Source organism: Symphodus melops (assembly GCF_947650265.1).
Source record: "Symphodus melops genome assembly, chromosome: 1".
In the NCBI taxonomy this organism is placed as follows: domain Eukaryota; kingdom Metazoa; phylum Chordata; class Actinopteri; order Labriformes; family Labridae; genus Symphodus; species Symphodus melops.
The window spans coordinates 195881-222023 of NC_136691.1; the positions used below are offsets into that span (position 1 = coordinate 195881).

The window sequence follows — 26143 nt, forward strand, 5'->3', positions numbered from 1 at the left end:
TGACAGGTGTTCTATGGATACAGGTGTGACAGGTGTGACAGGTGTTCTATGGATACAGGTGTGACAGGTGCGACAGGTGTTATATGGATACAGGTGTGACAGGTGTTATGTGGATACAGGTGTGACAGGTGTTATATGGATACAGGTGTGACAGGTGTTCTATGGATACAGGTGTGACAGGTGTTCTATGGATACAGGTGTGACAGGTGTTCTATGGATACAGGTGTGACAGGTGTTATATTGATACAGGTGTGACAGGTGTTCTATGGATACAGGTGTGACAGGTGTTATATAGATACAGGTGTGACAGGTGTTATATGGATACAGGTGTGACAGGTGTTATATGGATACAGGTGTGACAGGTGTTATATAGATACAGGTGTGACAGGTGTGACAGGTGTTATATGGATACAGGTGTGACAGGTGTTATATAGATACAGGTGTGACAGGTGTGACAGGTGTTATGTGGGTACAGGTGTGACAGGTGTTATATGGATACAGGTGTGACAGGTGTGACAGGTGTTATATTGATACAGGTGTGACAGGTGTTATATGGATACAGGTGTGACAGGTGTGACAGGTGTTATATGGATACAGGTGTGACAGGTGTTATATGGATACAGGTGTGACAGGTGTGACAGGTGTTATATGGATACAGGTGTGACAGGTGTTATATGGATACAGGTGTGACAGGTGTGACAGGTGTTATATGGATACAGGTGTGACAGGTGTTATATGGATACAGGTGTGACAGGTGTGACAGGTGTTATATGGATACAGGTGTGACAGGTGTTATATGGATACAGGTGTGACAGGTGTGACAGGTGTTATATGGATACAGGTGTGACAGGTGTTATGTGGATACAGGTGTGACAGGTGTTATATGGATACAGGTGTGACAGGTGTTATATGGATACAGGTGTGACAGGTGTAGATCTAACTTCCTGTGCTGGTTCAGGTCCTGCGTAGCATCCTGGCAGTGAACGAGGATCTGTCCGTCCACGGTCTGATCGTCCAGCTGCCTCTGGACTCTGTGAACGCCATCGACTCCGAACTTGTCAGCAACGCTGTCTCTCCAGAAAAGGATGTGGACGGGTGAGTGGTCACAGGCAGGGATGCACAGGGGGTGTGTCTTCTTCTTCCTCTGATACTGTGTCTGTGTGTGTGTGTGTGTGTGTGTGTGTGTGTGTGTGTGTGTGTGTGTGTGTGTGTGTGTGTGTGTGTGTGTGTGTGTGTGTTTGTAGTCTGAGCTGTTTGAATGCAGGTAAACTGTCTCGAGGTGATCTAAACAACTGCTTCATCCCCTGCACCCCCAACGGCTGCATGGAGCTCATTAAACAGACAGGTTACACACACACACACACACACACACACACACACACACACACACACACACACACACACACACACACACACACACACACACACACACACACACACACACACACACACACACACAGACACAGAGTACTACTGCCAGCAGAATACACTTGACTGAATAAAGAGAGAAAATACCTGCAGGTGTGTCTGTGGCTGGGAAACATGCCGTTGTGATTGGTCGCAGTAAGATCGTTGGTGCACCAATGCACGACCTGCTTCTGTGGAACCACGCGACGGTGACCACCTGTCACTCAAAGACTGCAGATCTACCTGAACAGGTGAATCACTCCACTGTTGCCTTAGCCATAGGATTGATCATGATTTCCTGTGTCTGGTGATGTGTTTCCTGTGTCTGATGATGTGTTTCCTGTGTCTGATGATGTGTTTCCTGTGTCTGATGATGTGTTTCCTGTGTCTGATGATGTGTTTCCTGTGTCTGATGATGTGTTTCCTGTGTCTGATGATGTGTTTCCTGTGTCTGGTGATGTGTTTCCTGTGTCTGGTCATGTGTTTCCTGTGTCTGATGATGTGTTTCCTGTGTCTGATGATGTGTTTCCTGTGTCTGATGATGTGTTTCCTGTGTCTGATGATGTGTTTCCTGTGTCTGATGATGTGTTTCCTGTGTCTGATGATGTGTTTCCTGTGTCTGATGATGTGTTTCCTGTGTCTGATGATGTGTTTCCTGTGTCTGGTGTTGTGTTTCCTGTGTCTGGTCATGTGTTTCCTGTGTCTGGTCATGTGTTTCCTGTGTCTGGTCATGTGTTTCCTGTGTCTGGTCATGTATTTCCTGTGTCTGATGATGTGTTTCCTGTGTCTGATGATGTGTTTCCTGTGTCTGGTGATGTGTTTCCTGTGTCTGGTGATGTGTTTCCTGTGTCTGGTGTTGTGTTTCCTGTGTCTGATGATGTGTTTCCTGTGTCTGGTGTTGTGTTTCCTGTGTCTGATGATGTGTTTCCTTTGTCTGATGATGTGTTTCCTGTGTCTGATGATGTGTTTCCTGTGTCTGGTGATGCGTTTCCTGTGTCTGGTGTTGTGTTTCCTTTGTCTGATGATGTGTTTCCTGTGTCTGGTCATGTGTTTCCTGTGTCTGATGATGTGTTTCCTGTGTCTGATGATGTGTTTCCTGTGTCTGATGATGTGTTTCCTGTGTCTGGTGATGCGTTTCCTGTGTCTGATGATGTGTTTCCTGTGTCTGGTGATGCGTTTCCTGTGTCTGGTGATGCGTTTCCTGTGTCTGGTGATGTGTTTCCTGTTTCCTGTGTCTGGTGATGCGTTTCCTGTGTCTGGTGATGTGTTTCCTGTGTCTGGTGATGTGTTTCCTGTGTCTGATGATGCGTGTCCTGTGTCTGGTGTTGTGTTTCCTGTTTCCTGTGTCTGGTGATGCGTTTCCTGTGTCTGGTGATGTGTTTCCTGTGTCTGGTGATGTGTTTCCTGTGTCTGATGATGCGTTTCCTGTGTCTGATGATGTGTTTCCTTTGTCTGATGATGCGTTTCCTGTGTCTGATGATGTGTTTCCTGTGTCTGGTGATGCGTTTCCTGTGTCTGGTGATGCGTTTCCTGTGTCTGGTGATGTGTTTCCTGTGTCTGATGATGCGTGTCCTGTGTCTGGTGTTGTGTTTCCTGTTTCCTGTGTCTGGTGATGCGTTTCCTGTGTCTGGTGATGTGTTTCCTGTGTCTGGTGATGTGTTTCCTGTGTCTGATGATGCGTTTCCTGTGTCTGATGATGTGTTTCCTGTGTCTGATGATGCGTTTCCTGTGTCTGATGATGTGTTTCCTGTGTCTGGTGATGTGTTTCCTGTGTCTGATGATGTGTTTCCTGTGTCTGGTGATGTGTTTCCTGTGTCTGGTGATGTGTTTCCTGTGTCTGATGATGTGTTTCCTGTGTCTGGTGATGTGTTTCCTGTGTCTGGTGATGTGTTTCCTGTGTCTGATGATGCGTTTCCTGTGTCTGGTGATGTGTTTCCTGTGTCTGGTGATGTGTTTCCTGTGTCTGATGATGAGTTTCCTGTGTCTGGTGATGTGTTTCCTGTGTCTGATGATGCGTTTCCTGTGTCTGGTGATGTGTTTCCTGTGTCTGGTGATGTGTTTCCTGTGTCTGATGATGCGTGTCCTGTGTCTGATGATGCGTTTCCTGTGAGCAGGTGGGCCGGGCTGATATCTTGGTAGTGGGGGCGGGCCAAGCAGAGATGGTGAGAGGAGAGTGGGTGAAGGAGGGCGCTGTGGTCATCGACTGTGGAATCAACTACATAGCAGGTACTCAGCTGATCAGGTCTCTGCTGCCACCTGGACACACCTGGTGACATTACACCTGGTGACATTACACCTGGTGACATTACACCTGATGACATTACACCTGGTGACATTACACCTGAGGACATTACACCTGATGACATTACACCTGGTGACATTACACCTGATGACATTACACCTGGTGACATTACACCTGAGGACATTACACCTGATGACATTACACCTGGTGACATTACACCTGATGACATTACACCTGGTGACATTACACCTGAGGACATTACACCTGATGACATTACACCTGATGACATTACACCTGGTGACATTACACCTAATGACATTACACCTGATGACATTACACCTGATGACATTACACCTGGTGACACTACACCTGGTGACATTACACCTGGTGACATTACACCTGATGACATTACACCTGATAACATTACACCTGGTGACATTACACCTGGTGACATTACACCTAATGACATTACACCTGATGACATTACACCTGGTGACATTACACCTAATGACATTACACCTGGTGACATTACACCTAATGACATTACACCTGATGACATTACACCTGGTGACATTACACCTGGTGACATTACACCTAATGACATTACACCTGATGACATTACACCTGGTGACATTACACCTGATGACATTACACCTGGTGACATTACACCTAATGACATTACACCTGGTGACACTACACCTGGTGACATTACACCTAATGACATTACACCTGATGACATTACACCTGGTGACATTACACCTGATGACATTACACCTGGTGACATTACACCTAATGACATTACACCTAATGACATTACACCTAATGACACTACACCTGATGACATTACACCTGGTGACATTACACCTGGTGACATTACACCTGGTGACATTACACCTAATGACACTACACCTGATGACATTACACCTGGTGACATTACACCTGGTGACACTACACCTGGTGACATTACACCTGGTGACATTACACCTGATGACATTACACCTGGTGACATTACACCTGATGACATTACACCTGGTGACATTACACCTAATGACATTACACCTGGTGACACTACACCTGGTGACATTACACCTAATGACATTACACCTGATGACATTACACCTGGTGACATTACACCTGGTGACATTACACCTAATGACACTACACCTGATGACATTATACCTGGTGACATTACACCTGAGGACATTACACCTGGTGACATTACACCTGGTGACATTACACCTGGTGACATTACACCTGGTGACACTACACCTGGTGACACTACACCTGGTGACATTACACCTGGTGACATTACACCTGAGGACATTACACCTGAGGACATTACACCTGGTGACATTACACCTGAGGACATTACACCTGAGGACATTACACCTGATGGCATTACACCTGATGACATTACACCTGAGGACATTACACCTGAGGACATTACACCTGATGGCATTACACCTGGTGACATTACACCTGAGGACATTACACCTGAGGACATTACACCTGGTGACATTACACCTGAGGACATTACACCTGATGACATTACACCTGATGACATTACACCTGAGGACATTACACCTGAGGACATGACACCTGGTGACATTACACCTGATGACATTACACCTGAGGACATTACACCTGGTGACATTACACCTGGTGACATTACACCTGATGACATTACACCTGAGGACATTACACCTGGTGACATTATACCTGGTGACATTACACCTGAGGACATTACACCTGGTGACATTACACCTGAGGACATTACACCTGGTGACATTACACCTGGTGACATTACACCTGAGGACATTACACCTGGTGACATTACACCTGGTGACATTACACCTGAGGACATTACACCTGAGGACATGACACCTGAGGACATTACACCTGATGACATTACACCTGAGGACATTACACCTGATGGCATTACACCTGGTGACATTACACCTGATGGCATTACACCTGGTGACATTACACCTGAGGACATTACACCTGGTGACATTATACCTGGTGACATTACACCTGAGGACATTACACCTGATGACATTACACCTGGTGACATTACACCTGAGGACATTACACCTGAGGACATTACACCTGGTGACATTACACCTGGTGACATTACACCTGATGACATTACACCTGAGGACATTACACCTGGTGACATTACACCTGATGACATTACACCTGAGGACATTACACCTGAGGACATTACACCTGGTGACATTATACCTGGTGACATTACACCTGAGGACATTACACCTGATGACATTACACCTGGTGACATTACACCTGAGGACATTACACCTGGTGACATTACACCTGGTGACATTACACCTGAGGACATTACACCTGGTGACATTACACCTGATGACATTACACCTGGTGACATTACACCTGAGGACATTACACCTGGTGACATTATACCTGGTGACATTACACCTGAGGACATTACACCTGATGACATTACACCTGAGGACATTACACCTGAGGACATTACACCTGAGGACATTACACCTGGTGACATTACACCTGAGGACATTACACCTGAGGACATTACACCTGGTGACATTACACCTGAGGACATGACACCTGGTGACATTACACCTGAGGACATTACACCTGAGGACATTACACCTGATGGCATTACACCTGAGGACATTACACCTGAGGACATGACACCTGAGGACATGACACCTGGTGACATTACACCTGAGGACATTACACCTGGTGACATTACACCTGATGACATTACACCTGGTGACATTACACCTGATGACATTACACCTGAGGACATTAGCGCCCCCTGTCTGTGAGTGTTTTTACAGAGAAGAGACGATTAACCCCGTAACGACTGAACAATAGATCGTTTAAATACACCCAGCTGCACAGTCCTCAGTCTGTGTGACCTCTGACCTCTGCATCCTCCTCTCGGTCAGATGAGACGAAGGCAAGCGGGAAACGGGTGGTGGGAGACGTCCACTACCCCTCAGCCTATCAGAGAGCAGGATTCATCACACCCGTTCCAGGAGGGGTGGGGCCAATGACGGTGGCCATGCTCATGGAGGTGAGGTTATTTATTTTTGTTTGTTATGGATATCAAAAGATTGAAGCCTGTAACCATGACAACCAACTGCTGTGGTATTCCTAGGGTGGGGTTAGAGTCCTGGCTGATGGTTCTCCAGGTCACTTTGGTTTGTTTGTTTCAGAACACGGTGCAGAGCGCTCAGCGTTTCCTCCTGAAGAATGAGCTGAGGAGGTGACCCTCTGCAGGAGGCGCTCGGAGGCGACCCTCTGCAGGAGGCGCTCGGAGGCGACCCTCTGCGGGTGGCGCTCGGAGGCGACCCTCTGCAGGAGGCGCTCGGAGGCGACCCTCTGCAGGAGGCGCTCTGAGGCGACCCTCTGCAGGAGGCGCTCGGAGGCGACCCTCTGCAGGAGGCGCTCGGAGGCGACCCTCTGCAGGAGGCGCTCGGAGGCGACCCCCTGCAGGAGGCGTTGCTGTCTCCTCCCGGTCCGAACATCTGACGTTAAACTCATCACATTTTTTTTCTTCTATTGTCTGAAAACATTCTTAAAGTCTTCCTCTGATTCTTAAAATCACACTTGCTGTTCCAAAGGTTCAGGTCAGGAGGTCAGCGTATGTCGGAGTAATCCCAGGTCAGGAGGTCAGCGTATGTCGGAGTAATCCCAGGTCAGGAGGTCAGCGTATGACGGAGTAATCCCAGGTCAGGAGGTCAGCGTATGTCGGAGTAATCCCAGGTCAGGAGGTCAGCGTATGTCGGAGTAATCCCAGGTCAGGAGGTCAGCGTATGACGGAGTAATCCCAGGTCAGGAGGTCAGCGTATGACGGAGTAATCCCAGGTCAGGAGGTCAGCGTATGTCGGAGTAATCCCAGGTCAGGAGGTCAGCGTATGTCGGAGTAATCCCAGGTCAGGAGGTCAGCGTATGTCGGAGTAATCCCAGGTCAGGAGGTCAGCGTATGTCGGAGTAATCCCAGGTCAGGAGGTCAGCGTATGTCGGAGTAATCCCAGGATGAGTCAGTAGAGGGCGCTAAACGTCTTGTTCAGTAAATCACGCCATACTTCCCCATCCCCAGAACTTCTAAACCACCTCTGACATAGACCCTCCTCTCCCAGCTCTGGAGAGCAGCCCTCCCCTGGCAGCCCTGCAGCGTTCTGCCCCTACAGAAAGGCTTCCAGAGAGCTGGCCAATCAGAAGGAGAGGTAGGCCTTAAAGAGACAGCAGCAGAGTGTTTAAACTGTAGTATGAGATACATCAGTTTCACACGGATCTTTAACCATCAGCTCAGAAACCTGAACGCTGACCTTTGACCTCATCTTCTCGGCCCCTCCCCCTCCGTTCACTGTGGGTACAGTTTCAGTCCTGATCCAGGATAAGCAGCAGCTCTGTTTGCTCAGAGGTCGTTGTCATGGACACAAACCAGCTGTTTCCCACCGAGGACAACAGGAAGTGAGCTAACGTGTGACGGATGTTTGGATTATTGTGCTGAACCAATCAGACGGCTCGTTCAGTGTTCGTCGCAGCGTGACATTAAATCATCTAAAACCACTCTGTTTTCTGTAACCTGTGACAGATCAATAAAGGTTGACTTTGAATTTGATCTGTTTTTTTTGTATGTGACAGGCTGCAGTATAGCTCATAAGCTCCGCCTCCTCTGTGTTAACAGGTGATTCAGTCTTTATAGTTCTCATCACACTGGTGTTCTTTAACCTGATTTATGATAACAAGAGGAACATGACGTCATGATTGACAGCTGTGTGGACCAATGAGGCTCCTGTGTGTGTGTGTGTGTGTGTGTGTGTGTGTGTGTGTGTGTGTGTGTGTGTGTGTGTGTGTGTGTGTGTGTGTGTGTGTGTGTGTGTGTAAGGAGAAGCAGTGAGCAGAAACGTCAAACTGTTCTCCTGCAGGGGGCGCTGACAACCTCGCCGCGAGGCTCCACCCCAAGACCAGACGATGTAGACCTCCAAGCAGGCTACCCGGGTTCAACTTAGACCTGAGACTCCCCCCCCCCCCCCCTAACAACTCGGCCCCTCCCCCTCCCCGCGGTGTTAGTGTAGATACTCAGTTTCCCAGACTTCCTTGCAGGCAGCTGTGTGCTCAGCTCTCTGATGCCTCCTGCTGGACAGAGTTTGTGACTGCAGTGTTTCATCAGGAGGATCGGTCTGACCCTGAAGAGGGATCCTGAGGGGCCACCCTGGGACCAGGACTTTCATGAGTCTGTTTCCACATATCTGAAGGTGTTTCCTTGTTTTCAGTGTTGAATTCATTTCAAAGTTTAAAGATGAACGTCAATCAAACTTTAGAAATGTATTTACGTCGCACAGCTGTGATCTGATTGGTGCAAAAAAAAAAAAAAAAAGAAGCCTTTCTTTAAAAAACTTTATTGTTCCATCGATGAAAAACAGACGTTTATGTACAAAACATGACACAAAACTTCCTGTTTGGATTTTTTTACAGTCAGACACAGAATGACAGCTGTCAATCAAACACTCATCAATCAGCTGACGACACAGAGATTTAAAGGAACATACCGCTGTTCTTACAGCTGCTGGTTCTCTGACCCAGGAGGGGGCAGCGTTTGACCTTAAAGGGACAGTACCACCGACTGTTTGGACAAGCTAAGCTACGTAGCGCTCATGTCCTGTGAAACATGTCTGATCGAGTCCAAGTGGCAGACAAAGAGCGGGCGCCGTACACCACCTGACATACTTTAGCCACGCCCCTAATTATGCAAACCACGTGGCGTCCCGTGTGGACTTCATGAGGAAGAGGCGGCGGCGGTTTGAAACATGGGAGAGGAACATCGTTGATGTCGAGCTGGAGACATGAAATCAACGTCTAACTCCTCCAAACATGGCGGCTGCTGACTCGCACCGTGTGAAACCAAAACGTGAACGACCTCTTTAATCGTCTGCACTCGTGTTATTTTCTGAGCTCGCCGTCTGTCTGAAGCCGCTCTTTGAAAACAGACTTGATAAATAAAACAGCGGTATGATCCTTTAAGGTCAGTTTTTGGAGTCGAGCTCAGAGCGACCTGAAGCGTCAGACATCAAACGGCTGGTGGGCGGATCGTTTGTCTCAGATTGTCCTGAAGCTGTGATTTACCGACGACACAAAGAACCATCGAACGCATCACGAAGGCACTGCTGCTGCTCTCACTTCCTGTTCCTGTCCGAACACTTTGTGCTCCGTTAAAGGAACAGTCCAACATGTTCACTCGCGGTCCACCTCACACGCTCAGCACGAGGCGTTCACTGTCCGCTGGTGAGTGTGGAAGATCAGGATTGTACAGAAACACAGAGTCTCTCTCAAAGACGAGTCTTCAAACGTCCCGATCTTCTGATTGACAGTGAAGTACTCGTCGACATTCAGCTCATCAGTGAAGAGAAAATAATCATCATGGACTCACAACACAACAGCACCACAGTCTGATCACATGACTGAACCACACACACACACACACACACACACACACACACACACCTGCACAGGTACAGGACCATCAGACAGCAGCATCGACACAAACAGAACAACACAAATCCCAAAGTCTTTACATAGAACAAAGAGTACGCTCAGTCCGAGCCGCCATCACCGCTCTGATGTCATCACCGCTCTGATGACATCACCGCTCTGATGTCATCACCGCTCTGATGACATCACCGCTCTGATGACATCACCGCTCTGATGTCATCACCGCTCTGATGACATCACCGCTCTGATGACATCACCGCTCTGATGTCATCACCGCTCTGATGACATCACCGCTCTGATGTCATCACCGCTCTGATGACATCACCGCTTCGATGACATCACTGCTCTGATGACATCACTGCTCTGATGACATCACTGCTCTGATGACATCACCGCTCTGATGTCATCACCGCTCTGATGACATCACCGCTTCGATGACATCACTGCTCTGATGACATCACTGCTCTGATGACATCACTGCTCTGATGACATCACCGCTCTGATGATGACATCACTGCTCTGATGATGACATCACCACTCTGATGTCATCACTACTCTGATGACATCATCACCGCTCTGATGACATCACTGCTCTGATGACATCACTGCTCTGATGACATCACCGCTCTGATGACATCACTGCTCTGATGACATCACTCCACAGGCACGCCCTCCACGCTCTCCTGGGAGATCTCAGAGTCCAGGGAGTAGCAGGAGCTGCCGTTGTCCTGAGAGTCCCTGTTGGGTTCCTCACAGAGCATTGTGGTGCCGGCTGATGCCCCGCCCCCAGCTCCGCCCACTCCTCCTCCAGGCTCTGCAGCCCCCTCGCAGAAGTGGGCGGAGGCCTGAAAGAGCTGGCTGCACAGACGGTTGTAGCGATGGTAGCGTGACGGTTTCCCGGTGTGGGTGTACATGTGCTCCTGCAGCTGGCTCTTGTGCGAGAAGCGTAGGCCGCACACGGCGCACGCTATCTTTCGTTTACGTGAGTGGAGGACAGAGGGGGCAGGGCTGTTCCCTCCTCCGCCCCCTCTGCTCCTCCGCAGCTCTGCGGCCAGCTGGTTAGCGAGCGCCTGACTCTGTCTCAGAGCCTCCTCTAGACATCCTGCGTCCAGCTGCTCCTGGGCCCCCGGAGGCCCCTCCTCCACGCCGGCGTCAAGCTCGCTGCCCTGCGTCAGCCCCTCCATCAGGCGGCTTGGGTCGAGGGCGTGGCTAAACAAGTGCTCCCTCAAACCCTCGGGGGAGGAGCAACGCTCTCCACAGCGGGGACACAGTAGGACCAGGGGCCGGTCTTTGAACAACAGGCCCTGACGGGGACTGCCTTCCTGAGCTGGAGACGGAGAACCTGCGCCCTGCCCCTCCTCGCCGTCGCCCTCCTCGCCCTCCTCCTCCTCCAGTCGCTCCTGCTTGATGCGAGTCGAGAAGTCTGAGTCGTCTCCAGACGCCACAGAACAAACATTACGTAGAGCGGAGGCCTGGTGGTCTGAGGAGACCTCCTCCAGTCCAACAGCCAGGGACCGGCCCCCCCTGCCAGAGGAGCGTCCGTCCTCCAGGGCGCCGCCGGACACTGAGGTGGACTTCTGGACTCCAGGAGTGTCCTTATTGGCCAGCTGGGAGGAGATCTGGATGCCGTAGAGGTTGGACATGCGGACCATGTCTGCGGCGGTCTCCGTGGCGCCCTCGCCAGGTTTCCGGCACAGCTGGTAGGCGTGGAGGAACTTGATCCCTTCCTGCAGCCGGCTCTGGTCCACGGGCTGTTTGGGACACATGCCGGTGTACATGATGTGCAACAGGTAGCTGAAGACGTCCGGCTGGATGTCAGTGGGCTGGATCTTTATACACTCACTGAGGACACACACACACACACACACACACACACACACACAGAGATACACACACAAACACACACACACACACACACAGAGACACACACACACACACACACACACACACACACACACACACACACACACACACACACACACACACACACACACACACACACACACACACAGAGACACACACACACACACACACACACACACACACACACACACACACACACAGAGACACACACACACACACACACACACACACACACACACACACACACACAGAGACAACTTTTTAAAAACAATCCACATCAGGAAGTAAAGAACTCTTCATACAGATGTGCAGATTAAGCCCCGCCCCCTGCAGGTCAGGTGTGTCTCCTCACCTGGATTGGTGGATGAAGATCATTTTGAAGTAGTTGGAGAAGGCGGCGAGCACGGCGCGGTGAGCTTTGAAGTAAACGTTTCCGATGGCCACGGTGCAGTCGCACAGGAAGCCAAACTCTCTCTGGATGTTGAGCTGCTGCAGCAGGAAGAGGCTGTGAGACGACACCTCCATGGCCCCGCCCTCAACACCTGGCAGGTACGACACGGCCCCGCCCTCAACACCTGACAGGTACGACACGGCCCCGCCCTCAACACCTGACAGGTACGACACGGCCCCGCCCTCAACACCTGACAGGTAGGACATAGATAGATAGATAGATAGATAGATAGATAGATAGATAGATAGATAGATAGATAGATAGATAGATAGATAGATAGATAGATAGATAGATAGATAGATAGATAGATAGATAGATAGATACTTTATTGATCCCGAGGGAAATTCAAGGCATCCAGTAGCAGTATACAGACAGGCAGGACACAAGACATTAGTTACAATACACACCCGCTGCCCCCCCCCCCCCCCCCTCTGTATACAATAATCCCCCAAACAAGATTTAGCAGCCCCTATGTGACTAAGAGTAAACATAATTATATGTTAAACCTGTGCAGTTAGCATTAGCATTAGACTTAAAACTTATATAGCATAATGTACATAACCTGTGAAGGAGAGAAAAACATGTGCTGGTTAAAAGAGACCTGTAAACAGTTAAAGAGCCTTAGAAACAAAGTGCTGACCTTCTAGAAACTAGTTCCATGTGCATGTACAGAGGTGTTTGAGGTAGTGCCAGAGGTGTGAGTACAGTCATTAAACAGTCAATGCAGGGATGCAGACTGGGCCATTAAAGTGCTCAGCAACATAAAGGAGCAGTGATTAGCATTAAGTGTCCAAAACAATAAGGTGAAACCAGGAGTGATTAGGGTGATTATCATTAAAGTACCCAACTATTGAGGAGCAGATTAGCATTAAGTGTCAAAGACAATAGAGTGAAACTTGACCTAGTTAGGGTGATCATGTCAACCATTACAGATGTAGCATAACACAACAGTAGGATGAAACCAGACATGATTAGAGTGATTATCATTAAAGTGACCTGTGCTCAGTAAGGTGACTATCAATATGCATTAAAGTGTCCAACTGGAGGCTGACTCTGAGGTCAGCAGTAAGTCCAGAGTTCACCGTGTGCTTCTTCCCTGCCGTGACACGTAGGGCTGGGTTAAAAAAATCGATTAATCGATTCGAATCGATTTTCCTTTGAATGGCCCGATATCGATTCATAAAATCCTAAAATCGATTATTTAATAGTCTTCTACTGTGTGTAATGCAGCCTGCAGTTTAAAGCTGAGTAGTCTCGCGTGGACAGCCAGAGATCTCGCGAGATCTCGTCACTAGATGAGGAGCGCGAGCGTTGTTAAACATGGCGGGAACACTGAAGGCAGCAATGAACTGGACAACAGCAAAACTATATGCAAGATCTGCAGCGTGGAGGTGAAATATTGTGGAAACACAACGAATGTCCGAAATCATTTATCGAGACACCACCAGGAAACGCAGTCTGCAAAGACGTCGGACCCGAAGCAAACGCAGCTGGAGAAAGCATTTGTATGAAGGTTAGCAGCAAACTCTCTGTGAGACCAGAAAATAACCGAGGCTGTCGCAACATTTATATGTAAGGACATACGACCACACAGCGCTGTTGAAGATGATGGTTTCTGCAGCCTTATAAAGACTCTGGAGCCACGCTACGTTATACCAACACGCTAACAGATAAAGACTCTGGAGCCACGCTACGTTATACCAACACGCTAACAGATAAAGACTCTGGAGCCACGCTACGTTATACCAACACGCTAACAGATAAAGACTCTGGAGCCACGCTACGTTATACCAACACGCTAACAGATAAAGACTCTGGAGCCACGCTACGTTATACCAACACGCTAACAGATAAAGACTCTGGAGCCACGCTACGTTATACCAACACGCTAACAGATAAAGACTCTGGAGCCGCGCTACGTTATACCAACACGCTAACAGATAAAGACTCTGGAGCCGCGCTACGTTATACCAACACGCTAACAGATAAAGACTCTGGAGCCGCGCTACGTTATACCAACACGCTAACAGATAAAGACTCTGGAGCCACGCTACGTTATACCAACACGCTAACAGATAAAGACTCTGGAGCCACGCTACGTTATACCAACACGCTAACAGATAAAGACTCTGGAGCCGCGCTACGTTATACCAACACGCTAACAGATAAAGACTCTGGAGCCGCGCTACGTTATACCAACACGCTAACAGTGAAGTGACAGTCCCAAACGTGTATGCAGACGTGAAACATCTTAACATGGCTAAAGTTAGCAGTTACTAGTTTACACTGCCTGCTGTGATTGGATTTAAATTATTACATTTTTGTTTTGGTCATGTTTAATAAAAAGTACATGATTAATGCTTTGTGCTTAATTCAACAATAACATCTTTAATAATGCACCAAGTTAGAGTTACAATTATTCAAGTAAAATTGGTGCTGTGACTGAAATATCCTGAATCGAATCGAATTGAATCGATTTGGGAAATCTGAATCAATACCCAGCTCTAGTGACACGGCACAGGTAGGACACGGCTCCGCCCTCAACACCTGACAGGTAAGTCACCAAAAACAACCTGGAGGTTTAGTTCTGGTTCTGATCCAGGTTTCTGTCTGTTCATCAGGAGTCTGGTTCTGTTCCAGGTTTCTGTCTGGTTCTACATGAGTCTGGTTCTGTTCCAGGTTTCTGTCTGTTCTACATGAGTCTGGTTCTGTTCCAGATTTCTGTCTGGTTCTACATGAGTCTGGTTCTGTTCCAGGTTTCTGTTTGGTTCTACATGAGTCTGGTTCTGATCCAGGTTTCTGTTTGGTTCTACATGAGTCTGGTTCTGATCCAGATTTCTGCTTGGTCTACATGAGTCTGGTTCTGATCCAGGTTTCTGTCTGGTTCTACATGAGTCTGGTTCTGATCCAGGTTTCTGCTTGGTCTACATGAGTCTGGTTCTGATCCAGGTTTCTGCCTGTTCTATTTGAGTCTGGTTCTGATCCAGGTTTTTGTCTTTTCATCATGAGTCTGGTTCTGATCCAGGTTTCTGCCTGTTCTACATGAGTCTGGTTCTGATCCAGGTTTCTGCTTGGTCTACATGAGTCTGGTTCTGATCCAGGTTTCTGCTTGGTCTACATGAGTCTGGTTCTGATCCAGGTTTCTGCCTGTTCATCATGACGCTGGTTCTGATCCAGGTTTCTGCCTGTTCTACATGAGTCTGGTTCTGTTCCAGGTTTCTGCCTGTTCATCAGGAGTCTGGTTCTGTTCCAGGTTTCTGCTTGGTCTACATGAGTCTGGTTCTGATCCAGGTTTCTGCTTGGTCTACATGAGTCTGGTTCTGATCCAGGTTTCTGCTTGGTCTACATGAGTCTGGTTCTGATCCAGGTTTTGCGTCGAGGGAACGCGTTGCTTTGTAGGCCACTAGGGGGCGTGGCTTTGTGTGGTTCTTCACCTCTTCATTCATTCGGTGACCTCCAGCCATTTGGCAGTCTTTGGAAGTCCACGTAGAGTCCACGTAGGGGTCTATGTAGGGGTCCACGAAGGGGTCTATGTAGGTGTCCATGTAGGGGTCCACGTAGGGGTCTATGTAGGGGTCCACGTAAGGGTCTATGTAGGGTCCATGTAGGGCTCCATGTAGGGGTCTATATAGGGGTCCATGTAGGGGTCTATGTAGGGTCCACGTAAAGGGTCTATGTAGGGTCCATGTAGGGGTCTATGTAGGGTCCACGTAGGGGTCTATATAGGGGTCCATGTAGGGGTCTATTTAGGGTCCACGTAAGGGTCTATGTAGGGTCCATGTAGGGTCCGCGTAAGGGTCCACATAGGGTCCGCGTAAGTGTCCACATAGGGGTCTATGTAGGGGTCTATATAGGAGTCCATGTTGGGGTCTATGTAGGGTCCATGTAGGGGTCTATATAGGGGTCCATGTAGGGTCTATATAGGGTCCATGTCGGGGTCTATGTAGGGGTCCATGTTGGGGTCTATATTTTGGGTGTCCATGTAGGGGTCTATATAGGGTCCATGTAGGGGTCCATGTAGGGGTCTATGTAGGGTCCATGTAGGGGTCTATATAGGGTCCATGTAGGGGTCCATGTAGGGGTCTATATAGGGGTCCATGTAGGGGTCTATGTAGGGTCCATGTAGGGGTCTATGTAGGGTCCATGTCGGGGTCTATGTAGGGGTCTATGTAGGGTCCATGTCGGGGTCTATGTAGGGTCCATGTCGGGGTCTATGTAGGGGTCTATGTAGGGTCCATGTCGGGGTCTATGTAGGGGTCTATATAGGGGTCCATGTAGGGGTCTATGTAGGGTCCATGTAGGGGTCTATGTAGGGTCCATGTCGGGGTCTATGTAGGGGTCTATGTAGGGTCCATGTCGGGGTCTATGTAGGGGTCTATGTAGGGTCCATGTCGGGGTCTATGTTGGGGTCCACGTAGATGGCGTAGCTACGGCGTCGACGTGACGCAGAAGCGTAAACGAGTTAACGCAGCTCCTGATTTCAGGACCAATAATCAACATTTAAATACTCAATTATTTATTTGGCAGATAAATAAACATTTAAAAACAAGAAACCAGGAACGTTTTTAATTCATGGAGACCATCAGTCCACACCAATGACGTCACATCATCTTCTACAGGCCCCGCCCACCAGCAGTCTGAACTCTGAACAGGTGAGCACCGTCCTTACTGAAGGACACCTGAACCCGTCACTCAGGAACACACACAGCTCCCAAAGAGAAGTGCACACACACACACACACACGTGCGCACACACTGACACACACACACACACACACACACACACACTGACACACACACACACACACTGACACACACACACACACACACACACACACACACACTGACACACACACACACACACACACACACACACACACACACTGACACACACACACACACACTGACACACACACTGACACACACACACACACACACACACACTGACACACACACACACACACTGACACACACACACACACTGACACACACACACACACACTGACACACACACACACACACACTGACACACACACACACACACACACACACACACACTGACACACACACACACACACACACACACTGACACACACACACACACACACACACACACACACACACACACACACTGACACACACACACGTACCCATTCATATGACTAACATCTCTGACCGGAAACAGACCAAATAACAGACGAGCTGTGCGCGTGCACGTAGAGCCGTGATCGTGAGGCTGCAGCCTCCTCCATCCTCTGTCTCATTCAGATGCACAAACACGCACGTCCTCATTCACCTGTGTGCAAACATGCGCGTGCGCTCGTCCAGCCGCTTCTCTCACACGCTCTCTTTTAGTGTGTGTGTGTGTGTGTGTGTTTCGGTGGCGTGCACGCGCGTTAATCGGTGTCTTACCGCAGAAAAAAGCAGATTGTGTTCAGGTTGAGGAGCCGATTTGTTGCTGCAGATGATCTCGCAGAAAGCGGCGTCACGTCTCGCGAGAGGTAAGGTCAAAGGGGCTGGTGACGTGATCTGATTGTGTCTCCATCGACATGATCAATACCGAGCTGATGGAGAAGATGAAATATGAATATGATTAATGACCCTGGACGGTTTCCAGGAGGACAGACAGACACACTTTCTGTCTCCTGAGGGACGTTCATCATGGTCATTACAAACTTTACACCGTCTTTTGGAGCCTCTGCTGATGTTTAACGTGTGTCAGTCCTCAGGGGGCGGGGCCTTTACTGCACGCCAGGCCCCTCTGATTCTAGAGGATCAAACACGATGCGCCCACCTGTCACCATAGAACACAGAACCAGACACATGTTCAATCATCAGAGTGAGAGGTCTGTCATTAGTTTGATCTCTGACAACGCAACATGTGGTTCCTCTAAATCAGGTCAGAGTGAGACCTCTTCAATAGTTTGATCTCTGTGGAGGTTCTGTCTGACCCCCCTCCTTTAAAACATGCTAACAGTGTCAAATAATAACAAAGACAAACATGACGTGTTTTAACTGTTATTTAAAGTGCTGAACGTGATCTCGTCCCGCCACCTCTCAGAAACATGTCGCTGACTTATTATCGTATTTATTACATATAAGGTTTACATGTTTACAAACATCACAATCTGTTTTATTTACATTTTTACACATCGTCCTGAACTTAAACTCTCTAATACTCCTTAGTGTTTAAAATGAGTACTGCAGTCTAAACTCTAACCATCACAGAGAGCTGTCTCACACAGGTCAGCATGTGGTGGACACTGTAGCTTCAGTGTTTAGCCAGCTCTGCATGTGGTGGACGCTGTAGCTTCAGTGTTTAGCCAGCTCTGCATGTGGTGGACACTGTAGCTTCAGTGTTTAGCCAGCTCTGCATGTGGTGGACGCTGTAGCTTCAGTGTTTAGCCAGCTCTGCATGTGGTGGACGCTGTAGCTTCAGTGTTTAGCCAGCTCTGCATGTGGTGGACACTGTAGCTTCAGTGTTTAGCCAGCTCTGCATGTGGTGGACACTGTAGCTTCAGTGTTTAGCCAACACCTGTTGACCTGATAACTGCTCTCATATCTGGCAAACCCAGGGGCGTCCAAAACGGCCTTCAAAGCCCCGCCTACCTTCTCTGGTCCAATCAGATCCAGAGCATTCAGGAGCAGAATCTAAAGTTAGAAGGAGGACATACTGGCTGCTGCATTGTTGTCAGAGAAGCTTCAACACAGCAGGTTTCCTTCATGATCACACAGGAAGAGAGCAGCTCTCTGATTGGTCCTTTAATAAACACAGCTCTCTGATTGGTCCTTTAAGAAGATTCTTGAATATATTTTCTTTTAATGTAAATGTAATTATTGAGATACATTTAAATGCATGCACAGAAAAAGAGAAGACGAAACAAAAAGCTTTGAGGGACTCGTTTGATAATTTATTTTGAAGTCATGTTAACCGGAAGTCTTTGATGTCCTCGCGCTCACTGTGTGTCACTTGACGGCTCGGCGGACTGTGCGGAAGTACTTTCATCCTGCAGGAGAAGAAGAAGAAGAAGAAGAAGAAGAAGAAGAAGAAGAAGAAGAAGTAGAAGTAAAGGCTTCTCCTCGTCTCAACTCTCCGCCTGAACACATCAGACCTCCCGCCGAGGAGAGCGACTCATCCCGGGGACATCCACTCACCCGCCGCCGCCAGCAGCAGCTCCTCCGCCGGCCTCCGGGACCACGGTGAGTCCTCAGGCTGCTGCCCGGCCCAGAGCGCGGGGCGGCGGGGAGAGCTGACAGAGGTCCCCGCGGCCTGCTAGCTGAGTGCGGGTGGCAGTGCGGGGGTGGCGGGACTGTTTGCGGGAGAGATCACTATAAAAGTAAATGACGTATTATAACGACTACATCCGGTGAAGCTTTTCACAATAATGTTGTTCGTCCTCGGAGCTGTCTTCCTGTTAGCCTTAAATATTCCAACTTACTGTATTTATTTCATAATTCTGCAGTTAAATTCTGTCTCTTTAATTATTAATATATATTTAAACATGTCTCCCACCTGTAACATGTCCTCTGGTGTTTTAGGCATTTATTTTGAAAGTGACTCCCGGACTCATCCGTGTTAGCTGCTGTTAGCTTCCCCAAGCTAACAGCAGCTATCAGCAGCTAACAGCAGCTAACAGCTATGTCTCCTCTCCATTTTAGCTGCTCGGTGTCTGGCGGCCCCTCACAGCCTGGGCCCCTCACAGCCCGGCCCCTCACAGCCTGGGCCCCTCACAGCCCCTCACAGCCTGGGCCCCTCACAGCCCCTCACAGCCCCTCACAGCCTGGGCCCCTCACAGCCCCTCACAGCCTGGGCCCCTCACAGCCCCTCACAGCCTGGGCCCCTCACAGCCTGGGCCCCTCACAGCCCCTCACAGCCTGGGCCCCTCACAGCCCCTCACAGCCTGGGCCCCTCACAGCCCCTCACAGCCCAGCCCCTCACAGCCCGGCCCCTCACAGCCTGGGCCCCTCACAGCCTGGGCCCCTCACAGCCTGGGCCCCTCACAGCCCGGCCCCTCACAGCCTGGGCCCCTCACAGCCCCTCACAGCTTGGGCCCCTCACAGCCTGGGCCCCTCACAGCCCCTCACAGCCTGGGCCCCTCACAGCCCCTCACAGCCCGGCCCCTCACAGCCTGGGCCCCTCACAGCCTGGGCCCCTCACAGCCTGGGCCCCTCACAGCCTGGGCCCCTCACAGCCCCTCACAGCCCCTCACAGCTTGGGCCCCTCACAGCCCCTCACAGCCTGGGCCCCTCACAGCCCCTCACAGCCTGGGCCCCTCACAGCTTGGGCCCCTCACAGCCCCTCACAGCCTGGGCCCCTCACAGCCCCTCACAGCCCGGCCCCTCACAGCTTGGGCCCCTCACAGCTTGGGCCCCTCACAGCCCCTCACAGCCTGGGCCCCTCACAGCTTGGGCCCCTCACAGCCCCTCACAGCCTGGGCCCCTCACAGCCCCTCACAGCTTGGGCCCCTCACAGCCCCTCACAGCTTGGGCCCCTCACAGCCCCTCACAGCCCCTCACAGCCCCTCACAGCTTGGGCCCCTCACAGCCCCTCACAGCTTGGGCCCCTCACAGCCCCTCACAGCTTGGGCCCCTCACAGCCCCTCACAGCTTGGGCCCCTCACAGCCCCTCACAGCCCCTCACAGCTTGGGCCCCTCACAGCCCCTCACAGCTTGGGCCCCTCACAGCCCCTCACAGCCTGGGCCCCTCACAGCCCCTCACAGCCTGGGCCCCTCACAGCCCCTCACAGCCCCTCACAGCTTGGGCCCCTCACAGCCCCTCACAGCTTGGGCCCCTCACAGCTTTCTGAGTTTGTCATTTATAGTCGTTAAAGATCAAAGATGGCCGACTGCGCTCTGTTCTGGGTCACAATCTGTTTTGATTGATCACAAATCAATTGATCTTTATTTGTATAGCGTCAATTCATGTGATACGTTTTGAGTGATGGCGTGAGTAACGTTTTGAGTGATGGCGTGAGTAATGGCGTGCTCCTTTTAACGGTGATAATGAGATCCTGGATGTGGGAGGAGTCAAATGGGACGAGGTGTTTTCAGTCTCAGGTTAGCTGCTAATTGTTGCTAACAGTTTTGACTATCCAGAGGTCAAAGGTCAGGGACTGCATCAGCTGAGAGGACCCGTCACCCGGTCTGATCGACCACGCCTTTAACTCCTCCCTCTGTGTTCTGCAGGGCGATGGCGAGGCCGAGCCACAGCGACCACGTCCTCCAGCAGCTCAACAACCAGCGCGAGTGGGGCTTCCTGTGCGACTGCCTCATCGCCATCGGAGACATCTACTTCAGGGCGCACAAGGCCGTCCTGGCGGCGTGCAGCTCCTACTTCAGGATGATGTTCATCCGGGACCAGCAGGGGGCGGGGCGTCTGGATCTCAGCAACATGCAGATCAGCGCCGAGTGCTTCGACCTCATCCTGCAGCTCATGTACCTCGGACGCATCGTGGTCGGGAGCTACGAGTTCGAGGAGCTGAAGGCGTCCATGGCGTACCTGCAGATGTACTACATCCCCGACTCTCTGGAAGACCTCCGAGACATCAGAAGCTCCGCCCTCACCCCGTCCTCCACCGCCGCCGCCGCCACCGCCACCGCCTCCTCGTCCTCCACGGGACCAGCTGGCGGGAAAATGATGTTCGGAGTTCGCATGTATGAGAAGCCGAGGCCGGCGGCCCCGGAGGCGGAGCGTTTACCCAAAGCTGCGACCGTCTCCGCGGCGCGTCCCGCCGTCCCCGTGAGCGTCAGCAGAGCGGCGGTGGCGGAGGAGGTGGTGAACACGCCTCTGATCGCGGCGCCGCCCGTGGTCGACGGAGCCGTGGAGCAGCCGTGCGATCTGAGAAAACGTTCCGGCGCCCGAGGTTCAGCGCTCAAAGACCGCCCACGCTTCGGACGCACCTACACCTGCGACGACTGCGGCTTCGTGTTCAGCTGCGAGAAGCTTCTGATCGAACACATCCTGACGTGCACCAACAGGAAGTCCTTCAACCCGCCGCGCGGGAACGACGGGGACAACGAGTCCAGTAAAGCAGAGAGCTCCGCCTCCGAGAGCGTGGACGAGCACCGCGCCGTCTGTAAAGGGGAGGACGACTGGCCCGGGGTCAAGGTCGACTCTGACCTCGCCATCAGGTCGGTGGCGGCCGGGACAGACGGCGAGCCTGGCTCGACCCGCAGCGTCTCCATCAAGACGGAACCAGAAGAAAGCGCGTTCCCGGAGGTCGAGATGGTCCACGCGGGTGAGCGGGACGCGCTGAGGGCCAAGATGAGCGCTGAGCGTGAACCCGGAGCGGCGCCCGGCGTGTCAGGCGTGGATCACAGCAGCGACCCGTTTGAAGGCTTCATGTCGAGCAGTGACGATTTGGGAATCCCCACAAAGCTCCGTAAGGTCAAGGAGGAGAAGACGGAGCCAGACTCCGCCCCCTGCGAGCTGTGCGGCGACCTGCTGATGGAGGAGGACAAGTCGGCGCACTACCTGTCCAACCACATGGGTCACATCTGCGCCTGCGGGAGGTGTGGCCAGGTGCTGATCAAAGGCCGCCAGCTGCAGGAGCACGCAGAGCGCTGCGGCGAGTCTCAGGGTCGTGAGTCGGACTCAAACGGCGAGGACGAGGCGTCTCTGCCGGAGGAGCCGCAGGGCGTGGACGAGGGCTCGCTGGAGGCGGCCGACCTGGCGTGCTCTCACTGCGGCCTGCTGTTTCAGAGCGAGAGCGTGGCGTTGGAGCACGCCTTGTCCTGCCACGACCAGGAGCTGTTCCGCCCCGTGCTGCTGGAGGAGGGCGCCGACCACGACCACCGCCGCAAACACTTCTGCAGCATCTGCGGGAAAGGCTTCTACCAGCGCTGCCACCTGCGCGAGCACTACACGGTGCACACCAAGGAGAAGCAGTTCACCTGTCAGACCTGCGGGAAGCAGTTCCTGCGCGAGCGCCAGCTCCGCCTCCACACCGACATGCACAAAGGCATGGCGCGCTACGTGTGTCCCGTGTGCGACCAGGGAACCTTCCTGAAACACGACCACGTCAGACACATGATCTCTCACCTGTCGGCCGGCGAGACCATCTGCCAGGTGTGCTTCCAGATCTTTCCGGGCGGCGAGCAGCTGGAGAAACACATGGACGTGCACCTGTACATCTGCGGCGTCTGCGGAGAGAAGTTCCGCCTCCGTAAAGACATGAGGAGTCATTATAACGCCAAACACACCAAGAGGCTATAGAACGCCGTCGGACCCGTTTGTTTCTAGAAGCCATAAATGTGAGAACAAAAGAGTCAGCACTTAACCAAAGAGACGACCTGCACTTTGAAACGTCCGCGTGGCGTTCACACGGCGAGCAACACGCCACCAACACGTCTGTTTGTGTAACAGCTTTTATTTTGAAAAATCTTCTGTTACAATCTGAAGCTTTTATTTTGAAATATGTTCTGTGTTACAATCTGAAGCTTTTATTTTGAAATGTGTTCTGTGTTACAATCTGAAGCTTTTATTTTGAAAAATGTTCTGTGTAACAATCTGCAGCTTTTATTTTGAAAAACACTTCAGAGAATGTACCGAAATCAACTTAACCTTCGCTAACCGTCCATAACCGTCATCGAAGCTAACCAGCTAACGAGCTAACGAGACGTATTTATAAAGAAGGCGGGGCTTAAATGTTCAAACACTCGAAACGAGAGATCTGTCAATCAATAAAACATTTTTGCACTTGAACGCACCGCAGTCCAATCAGACTCGTCACGAGGCCCGGCGAGACTCCGTCCGCTCGCCGTCCCGCTGGTCGTGTTGCTCGCAGTGTGAACCTGCGTGTGTAAACAATCATTGTCTGTTTGATGATGTCACCATCAGGGGGAGGAGCTTTGACGCCTAAACAGTTCACTCTCTCAGGATTCAAGTCGGACGCCATACCCGTGAGAAGACGCCAAAGTTTAGTCTGTCCTTGAACTGTCACGCCGTGTGGCACGCCACACGCTGGCGAGGGCGCCCAGCAAGTACTCAGCGTTACATTAACCGTCCAATGTGATCCGTGCCTTTACCGTGACGGCGACGCACGCCAGCAGCACGCCGTCCTCTCCATGTCCTGTTCTTCACAGAGATGCATGCTGGGGGATGGACCCCCCCCCCCCCCCCCCCCCGTCCAGTTGTGAAATAAGTTGAACACTAGAAACAGATAAGTGGAACCAGGTCCAGGTTCAGGTGACCCCCCCCCCCCACGGCGTGCGTCTGAAGATCTGGTTCAGAACAAAGTCCGATTAATCAGAACCAGCATCCCCCGGGTCCGGCCCTCGCCATGGGTCTGTTAACGTTAGGGGGCGGTCTTCTTCGTGGTTTAGTAAAACCGTCTGAGCTGGACAGGAAGTCTGTGACGAACCACCGAGATCCAGATCAGGTGACTTTAAGAGTCCGGATCAGGTGACTTTAAGAGTCCGGATCAGATGAATCCAGTCCAGGACTGAAGTGATCCAGATTAGACTCTTGAACCCCCCTGTAGGACACTGTGTGTGTGTGTGTGTGTGTGTGTGTGTGTGTGTGTGTGTGTGTGTGTGTGTGTGTGTGTGTGTGTGTGTGTGTGTGTGTGTGTGTGTGTGTGTGTGTGTGTGTGTGTGTGTGTGTTCTCTGTAACGCCTCACCTGTTGGCGAAGGATTCTCATTGGTCCTCGTTTGTTCGGCTGGTTTCTCTTTGATCTCTTCGAATCAATAAAACAAACTGAAACAACTGATGGTTTTATAAATCTTTACTTTTCTCTCCTGAAGGACCAATCAGGAGCTTCCTGCTCCCTGATTGGTCCTTGGCATTAATGTTCAGTCAGGGTGTAGTTCACAGTTTGTCCACACGGGGGAACTGTAGGATCTACAGACTCCTCAAGACCCATGAAAACCAGGAGAGGAAGGAGGAGGAGGTCAGGTGAGAGGAGGAGGAGGTCAGGTGAGAGGAGGAGGAGGAGGTCAGGTAATAAGAGGAGGAGGAGGAGGTCAGGTGAGAGGAGGAGGAGGTCAGGTGAGAGGAGGAGGAGGTCAGGTGAGAGGAGGAGGAGGAGGTCAGGTAATAAGAGGAGGAGGAGGAGGTCAGGTGAGAGGAGGAGGAGGTCAGTTGAGAGGAGGAGGAGGTCAGTTGAGAGGAGGAGGAGGTCAGGTGAGAGGAGGAGGAGGTCAGGTGAGAGGAGGAGGAGGTCAGGTGAGAGGAGGAGGAGGAGGTCAGGTGAGAGGAGGAGGAGGAGGTCAGGTGAGAGGAGGAGGTCAGGTAATAGGAGGAGGGGGAGGTCAGCTGAGAGGAGGAGGTCAGGTAATAAGAGGAGGAGGAGGAGGTCAGCTGAGAGGAGGAGGTCAGGTAATAAGAGGAGGAGGTCAGGTGAGAGGAGGAGGTCAGGTGAGAGGAGGAGGTCAGTTGAGAGGAGGAGGAGGAGGTCAAGTGAGAGGAGGAGGAGGAGGTCAGGTAATAAGAGGAGGAGGAGGAGGTCAGGTGAGAGGAGGAGGAGGAGGTCAGGTAATAAGAGGAGGAGGAGGTCAGGTGAGAGGAGGAGGTCAGGTAATAAGAGGAGGAGGAGGAGGTCAGCTGAGAGGAGGAGGTCAGGTAATAAGAGGAGGAGGAGGAGGTCAGGTGAGAGGAGGAGGAGGTCAGGTGAGAGGAGGAGGAGGTCAGGTGAGAGGAGGAGGAGGTCAGGTGAGAGGAGGAGGTCAGGTAATAA

At 51.1% G+C, this 26143-nt stretch overlaps 3 protein-coding genes and 1 long non-coding RNA gene across 8 annotated transcripts in view; 3 read left to right on the forward strand and 1 right to left on the reverse strand.

Annotated features, from left to right (window-relative positions):
- LOC306837356 (C-1-tetrahydrofolate synthase, cytoplasmic-like) overlaps positions 1-7036 on the forward strand; it is a 16103-nt gene extending 9067 nt beyond the window's left edge. Inside the window, exons 6-11 of the mRNA XM_079365006.1 lie at positions 959-1095; positions 1245-1345; positions 1522-1658; positions 3522-3633; positions 6601-6728; positions 6871-7036. Coding sequence (XP_079221132.1) covers positions 959-1095; positions 1245-1345; positions 1522-1658; positions 3522-3633; positions 6601-6728; positions 6871-6924 — 669 coding nt within the window. The 3' untranslated portion in view covers positions 6925-7036. The remainder of the gene's footprint in view (positions 1-958; positions 1096-1244; positions 1346-1521; positions 1659-3521; positions 3634-6600; positions 6729-6870) is intronic.
- LOC306837366 overlaps positions 1-7783 on the forward strand; it is a 35496-nt gene extending 27713 nt beyond the window's left edge. The window contains exons 2-4 of the long non-coding RNA XR_013780920.1: positions 7421-7454; positions 7523-7564; positions 7659-7783. This is a non-coding gene — a long non-coding RNA (uncharacterized lncRNA). The remainder of the gene's footprint in view (positions 1-7420; positions 7455-7522; positions 7565-7658) is intronic.
- A 2993-nt stretch (positions 7784-10776) lies between these two features.
- Positions 10777-18061, reverse strand: zbtb25 (zinc finger and BTB domain containing 25). 4 transcript variants are annotated; one of them, XM_079366421.1, is made up of 3 exons: positions 17879-18061; positions 12369-12657; positions 10777-11995 (listed from the first exon to the last, which is right to left on the reverse strand). In XM_079366421.1, exons 2-3 carry the CDS (start codon positions 12539-12541, stop codon positions 10807-10809), a joined length of 1362 nt encoding a protein of 453 aa, XP_079222547.1. In that variant the 5' UTR covers positions 12542-12657; positions 17879-18061; the 3' UTR covers positions 10777-10806. The 4 variants fall into 4 exon arrangements, with proteins under 4 accessions (XP_079222547.1, XP_079222548.1, XP_079222549.1 ...); XM_079366422.1 differs by having other exon boundaries at positions 17763-18061; XM_079366423.1 differs by lacking the exon at positions 17879-18061 and adding an exon at positions 12658-12663 and having other exon boundaries at positions 12369-12558.
- A 1288-nt stretch (positions 18062-19349) lies between these two features.
- Positions 19350-25174, forward strand: zbtb1 (zinc finger and BTB domain containing 1). Of its 2 annotated transcripts, none has more exons than XM_079352150.1 (3): positions 19350-19666; positions 21653-24846; positions 24881-25174. In XM_079352150.1, exon 2 carries the CDS (start codon positions 21657-21659, stop codon positions 23679-23681), a length of 2025 nt encoding a protein of 674 aa, XP_079208276.1. In that variant the 5' UTR covers positions 19350-19666; positions 21653-21656; the 3' UTR covers positions 23682-24846; positions 24881-25174. The 2 variants fall into 2 exon arrangements, with proteins under 2 accessions (XP_079208276.1, XP_079208277.1); XM_079352151.1 differs by having other exon boundaries at positions 24893-25174.
- The last annotated feature ends 969 nt before the right edge of the window (positions 25175-26143 follow it).

What these genes read in the sequence shown, in the direction of transcription:
- zbtb25 (XM_079366421.1), bottom strand. Translation starts at nt 12,541, where the DNA reads ATGGAGGTGTCGTCTCACAGCCTCTTCCTGCTGCAGCAGCTCAACATC. An exon ending in ATCTTCATCCACCAATCCAG is followed by an intron (nt 11,996 to 12,368) that starts GTGAGGAGACAC and finishes GTGTGTCCTCAG; the next exon opens with TGAGTGTATAAAGATCCAGC.
- zbtb1 (XM_079352150.1), top strand. Translation starts at nt 21,657, where the DNA reads ATGGCGAGGCCGAGCCACAGCGACCACGTCCTCCAGCAGCTCAACAAC.